Source organism: Belonocnema kinseyi, chromosome 8 (genome assembly GCF_010883055.1).
Source record: "Belonocnema kinseyi isolate 2016_QV_RU_SX_M_011 chromosome 8, B_treatae_v1, whole genome shotgun sequence".
NCBI classification, from domain to species: Eukaryota; Metazoa; Arthropoda; class Insecta; order Hymenoptera; family Cynipidae; genus Belonocnema; species Belonocnema kinseyi.
In genome coordinates, this window is record NC_046664.1 from 105009924 (window position 1) to 105016575 (window position 6652).

General features: G+C 32.1%; 1 protein-coding gene across 1 annotated transcript in view; it reads right to left on the reverse strand.

Moving 5' to 3' along the window:
• LOC117178635 overlaps positions 1–111 on the reverse strand; it is a 4146-nt gene extending 4035 nt beyond the window's left edge. The window contains exon 1 of the mRNA XM_033370057.1: positions 102–111. Coding sequence (XP_033225948.1) covers positions 102–111 — 10 coding nt within the window. The remainder of the gene's footprint in view (positions 1–101) is intronic.
• Positions 112–6652: the final 6541 nt, after the last annotated feature.

Consider the following 6652-nt stretch of genomic DNA (forward strand, 5'->3'; position numbering starts at 1 on the left):
AGCATGAAAGAGGGAGCTCTTCTTAATATTTTGACACCAAAATCATGTCGATACACCTTACCGACTGCGAGTAAAGCCACCCACGCTTTAACTTGACAGACCATCAGCCATGATGACCATTTGCCCACCGGTTCTTCCAAAGCAGATAAAGCTTCGACTTTATCAATCGTTGCATTATATACCTCCTTCAGAGCACTCGAAGAATCAGCTTTCATTTGCTGGATTGAAAAAAGCTCAGCCAAATGAGAGTTGATAAGAACTCGTTTATTCTCAAAGCGCTCCGAAAGTAGGCATCAACTGAGATGATAATCCAGCAATCTGTGGAGCTGAATCATTCATGGACGTAGAAGCAAGGTCATTTGAGAGTTTTTCCAGTTCGTCCATAAAGGATCCCTTCGCGACTAGATATGCTTCTTCAGTAGTTGCATAAAAATTGCTTGTAAAATAAATGTTCGTGGCATTCTGATCGCAAACCTTTACTAACTCCCAATGTTGAGCCTGAAAGCGCGTCCAATTTTTCTCCAAAGACTCAAGTCTTGAGACCAAAGTTCCTTTAGTGATCTGTTTTAATTTTTGAGTATTTTCAAAAGCAGTTTGAATCCGAGAGCAAAGTTCGGTTTGCTCTAAAAAGTAACTAGAAATAGACATTATGAACGGAAAACAGTCAGCACACGATAAAATAAGAGTCCGCGAATACAATCTTTAAAAAATAAATTGATTTAAAACTGATTGTATCATAAAACTCAATTCCAGTTCAAATCAAGTTCAAAAATTCCAAGTTCGTTGAATTAATGATTAAAAGTCATTTCCAATCTTTAATTCTTGGAATTTCTTGCGCGGCGGAGAAATGACTATAAAATTAAATAAAGTATAAAAGTCTGTGAGATATTTGTAAAATCAATTTAAATTACACTTCCGAAATAATCTTTACTTTCTCAATTCGAATCGATGACAATTAAAGGTTGAATGTTGTTGACTTACCAGACGCTGAAATATAAACAATAATCCGGGTGGTATTGACAACCCAATGCTCACCGATTTTTCGAACCTGTGTAAAGGTTACGAAATCCATTGACATTTGCCTGTAAAGTTTCTCGAAAAATTGAGAAAATCCTTCCGGTATCGAAAAAATGCATCCTATTTAATATTTCCTTAGACATAGACACTCATTTATGCTTTATCATAAATTAAAAAACGTTATGAAAGTATCTCACTAATAACTGTCACAAAACGTTCACATATAAAATAGTCTTTAAGTCACAATGCACTGACACTGCACACTGCACATTCAGTCAAAAAGTCACAAGATACTAAATTTAGTAAAAGCAAGGTCTTTATTATAAATAAATTAAAATTGTATAAAATCAACAGAACTTATTGCTTGGCGAACGCGGACTGACGAGGCGAGAAAATAAAATTGGAAACCGGGCTATTTGTAAGAGAGGGAGAGCACGAAAACGATAAGACCGGCTTCGACATAAATTTAGACATTACTCAATACGTAAATCAACCATAACGACAAGTCCAAAATCATAAATGTAACGAAGAATGCAAATAAAAATAGAAAATGAGAACACAAATTAAAACATTCATAAAAACAGTGAACTAATGTCCAATTCACAACAACACACGACTGTTTATACTGTGATCCTGATTGGTAAAACCTAAATATTTCACAACTCAAAACTAAAACTTCTACTGATTTTTGGAAAAGGAATTATAAATTCACTTTTTCATTTTTATACAGCCATGTACGTTCAGACACTTGAGTTTGGGACACCCTGTATTTCAACGTTTACCAATAAGAGCAAAATGTATCAAATTTCGCCAATATTAGTACTAACTGTTATTTATTATTAATTTTTCAAGATTTCGCGTATGCCTCCGGTTTTCGAGATGATTCAAAATCTATTTTTTTTTATTTTTACTGGGTTAGTTTCGTATAAAATCCTGAAAACTTGGTCAGTTACACGTATTTTACCGGCTTTGAGATCATGCAACTTTTTTTTATAATTTTGAAAATACTTTTACTGTGCTTACTTATGGTTACCGAGGACATTCTACCTTTGCGAAACCCTGACATTTTGTCAGTTTTCGCGTATCTCTTCGTTTTCAAGATAACTCAATACATGGAGGAAAAGGATGTTTAAACGCAGATGTTCAAACTGTAAATTTGTATCGCCTAACATGCAAATTAGGGTGGTCCAAAAATGCATGAAAAACTTCTTTTGCATGCTAGAGGGCAACGATCCCCTCCATTTTATTCCAAATCCAAAAAAAGAAATTCCCTAATCTTTTATTTTTTTATTTTAGCAGATGCCGGTTTTGCGTTAAAGTTTCCCATATAAAATGTATGGGGAGACATCACTTTTTTGAGTTTTTAGAATAATTTTTTAGGGTTTGAAAAAAATGACGGGAAAGTATAGGGGCTTGCAGATAATTATCTAACGAAGAATTTCATCTATCAGACATATAGGTTTGACACCCCTAACATACCCCCACGAGTACCTGAAAACTACCCTTAAAACAAAAAATGTCAATTCTTCATGAAATCGACCTTTTGAACAATGTATTCTCGTTTTTTTTACCTAAAATTATTAATATGGGTCTAGTGGAATATTTGTTACCATTGGTTAATAATTTTTAATTAATTGAACAAATGGAATTGGTTTAAATAATTTTTTTTCGAAAACTCGTTTTCCCCCATAAAAATTATCACAATTAGTCTCGTGGAATAGTTATTAAAATTTGCTCATAAATTATTATTATTTTAACAAATGGAATATGTTTAAACAATGTTATTCATTAATTCTTTTCTTCCTTAAAAATGGTTACTATTAGTCTAGTGGAATATCTATTAACGTTAGTTAATTAATTTTTAATTGTTTAAAGAAATGGAATTTGTTTAAATATTTTGTTATAGAAATTACTAATATTTCTTTAGTGGAATATTTATCAACATTGCTTGATTGACTTTATAGAAAATCTTTTTTTTTTTAATAAAAATTATTGCTTAAATATGAATGTTGAATTAATTATTATTAAATTAATTAATAATCAGTAATTAATTATTACTGATAAATATTCCACTAGACCCACAGGAATATTATTTATTTTTTAAAAAATCGAAACGAAATTATTCAAACAAATTTCATTTGTTTAAATAATTGGATATGAATGAACTAATGTTGATAAATATAACACTAGACCAATAGAGATCATTTTTAGAGAAAAAACGAATTTTCAAAAAAAATTGTTCAAACAAATTACATTTGATTAACAATTGCAAATTAATAAACCAATGTTATTAAATATTGCACTAAACTTAAAGTAATAATTTTAATGGGGGGGGGGGGGGCAAATTTCAAAAAAATTTCTGTTGTTTAGATAATTAATAATTAATTAACCAATGATAATGAATATGCCACTAGCCCAATAGTAATAATTTCAAGTAAATAATTAAACGTAAAAAAGTCAAGAACTTGTAGCTAGGTCTCGGATATGAGAAAAATTCATTGGCCATTGATGTAATTTCGTAAATTATCTGCGAATTTTGAGAAAGAATTGACGAACTCGAGCAAATCTGGGAACTAGGACGTCGGTTCGTCTACATGGCCCGCACAAACTCTCAATCACCCGTTCGGTGCGTGTGTGCACGCGTATGTGTGGTTTTAATTCGCCGGATAAGTGGCTAGAATTTTTATTATATCTTCATTGTTCAGCCTCGATGGTTGCGCGTGTTTACGCACTCATGGTTTATGTTTAGAAACTGTCAGTTTGACGTTTCAAATCCTCAGATTTGGTCGCTGATTACGAATCCATTATCTGGTTTTACAAATTATATGAGACTGAAAGTGTATTATCAATGTCATGTGAATACAAAGAATCAGATTCAACATCTACCACATGTCAGATTCAGAATAGGATCCAGAATCAGAATCTCTGGAATCATCTATATCAGGGACATAAATTGCATTCTTCAAATTACTTAAGATAAGTACATAAGTAGGCTCATACTTCTTCCTATAAATATGTTGTGACAAAAATGGCATATTCTGTGCAATAGTACATTCAATATGGTATAGTACAGTGGCGTAGACAGGGGGTAGCCTGCCCCCCTCCCCCAAACTAAGTATTTTCATTATTCAATTCCCTTTTCCCCCACTCTTTGCCTACACATAAACCCGTGGCCCCCATTGAAAAAAAATCGAAGCCCCCCCCCCTAAAAAAATCCTGACTAGGCCGCTGGTACAGTATACAATAGTGCATTCAGTAATAAGATACCCGGAAATTCTTCTATATCAGAATAATAAATATTGAATTAATTTCGACAATTTTGAACGGCATATTCGATTCCCTATTTTGAATTTGTGAAAACAGATAATGAATTCGTAATCAGCGACCTAAAAAATCCCTGTAAACCGAATTTCATAGTGATTGAACAATTTTCGAAATTTTTGGCCGCCATACTAGATCCGCCATCTCAAATTTGTGAAAACTGATAATGGATTCGTAATCAGCGACCCAAAAAAACCCCTGTATACTGACTTTCATAGAAATTGATCAATTTTCAAAATTTTGTGCCGCCATATTGGATCCGCCATTTTGAATTTGTGAAAACTGAAAGAAGATTTGCAACCAGGGACCCATAAAACCCCTCTATATGCAATTTGATAAACATTCATCATCAAAGATTTTTAAAAATAAAAAATAAGAAAAATATCTAAATAAGCAAAAAATTTTCGGCTTTAAGCCGCCATATTGGATGCTGCCGTCTTGAATTTGAACAAATCTATACATGGATTTTGAAGGCTAGCTTCCATAGACGCAAAAAATTCACAAATTATAAAAATACAACGACGGTTTCTGTGTAAAAATATGAAATGAAAAATTTTTGTATTCGATATTTCGTGTTTTTTGTTAAATAAATAAAACTTTGTTAATATGAATTTTTTTAAAATTCTGACATCACCAATCGAAAGGTCAGAAAATTTTACGTCGAATAATACTTGTCTTAAATTTTTTTACAATCTGATTCACATTTAAAATCGCGGTTGAAAAAAGCGTAAAAAATCGTCCGTTTAGACGTTAATAGGTTAAATAAAAGACTAACAGCAACGTTTAAAATACAAATTTAGAGGTCATGCTTCACATGATTTACTCTGGTGTTACTGAACTGATTAGTGAAGAAGTCCGAAATCACTGATTAATCAGTAAAATGTCTAACTACTATTTCAATCAGTGGACTTTTCACTGATTCATATTTAGAGAGCACGCCGTGAAGTAAAAATCAATCACGCATATAGTTTTTATTAGGTCTTGAGGGTGTGCATGTGTGTACCAAATATGAAACATGTGCTGTAAAAAAAATGTTTTTTTAATTTGCAAATGCAAAAGTTCTGTAGAAGGGCCCATATGTGGCATTTTGGGGGAAAATTAAAGGACGTAATGCTTTCCTAATAGGAAAAAACCTATGCGGACACGTGATAGCAAACAGTTTACGTTCTACTAGGGGTAATACTTATTTTCTACACTGAGAAACTTTGTACTGGAAAAATTACTAAATTAGGTTACAATCGAGGGACCAAGGCGATAATTCGTATATTTTAATACATGAATCGTAAGCTATGTTATTTTTATATGAAACTTTCCTATTGATAATACGAAGTCTTAGTATTTTTTATAGTAAAATCCTAGATAGAATAAATTAGTAGAGACATAATTAAATGATATAAAAAGAGTAGAAGTAATATGTACCTAAAATAAGATAAAAGACTAAATTTGTAAGAGGAGTTGCTATTGTTTGTAGGAATATGAATTATACTACCACACTTTCTATTTTTTGTATTATGGAGTAAGACAAATTCAGAAGATCGCTCTCGAATTAGTAAGTGACTTACTAAGCGAGCCTTATAATTTTTTAACCTCGATATTAGGATATTTGATTACGTTAAGATATAGTAGTTAGAATTTTAAAAATTCCATCACTTCGAACAATTAATAAATAATTTATTGGAAGTCAATTTGACTGCTAGCATTTACTTGATAAGAGCGATAAATTTCTGGACCTCATTATCTAGTTTAGCCGAATGGAAAATCACCGTGCTGCCGCGCTGGAGACCCGTGTTCGTTTGCCACCAGCTTTACTTTAATCACATTTTTCTGTTTCAGCTTATAATATAATATTCCTGCATGTATATAATAATGCATAAACTAAATATAATCGTGTGTACTGTACAATTGCAATTTAAATAAATATAATAGTGCGAAAGAGATCAACATCCCATTATAAATAAGTCTGTATTTACATCGTATGCTCGTGTAAAGGATACGTATCGTGACCTTCAACGCAACGCGACGCATGCTGGGTTTATTTTTTTTCTTCTGCTAATCTGACTGCACCAATTTTTACTAAGTCGCTTACTAAATTAGTGCGCTGGTCTCTCTCAACGTTACTATAGTCCTTTGCAAATATTGCAATCTTCTGTAGAAATAAATGTAACATTTTTAAATTTTTTTCAATGAATTTTGTAGTTAGGCAAGTAGTTACTAGTTACTACTCGGAGTAGTAAACATTACAAAAGTTCCGCTATGTTCCTCCATTGAAAACTGAAAATAGTAAAATCTAGTCTGATTTTTAGCAAATATTGCA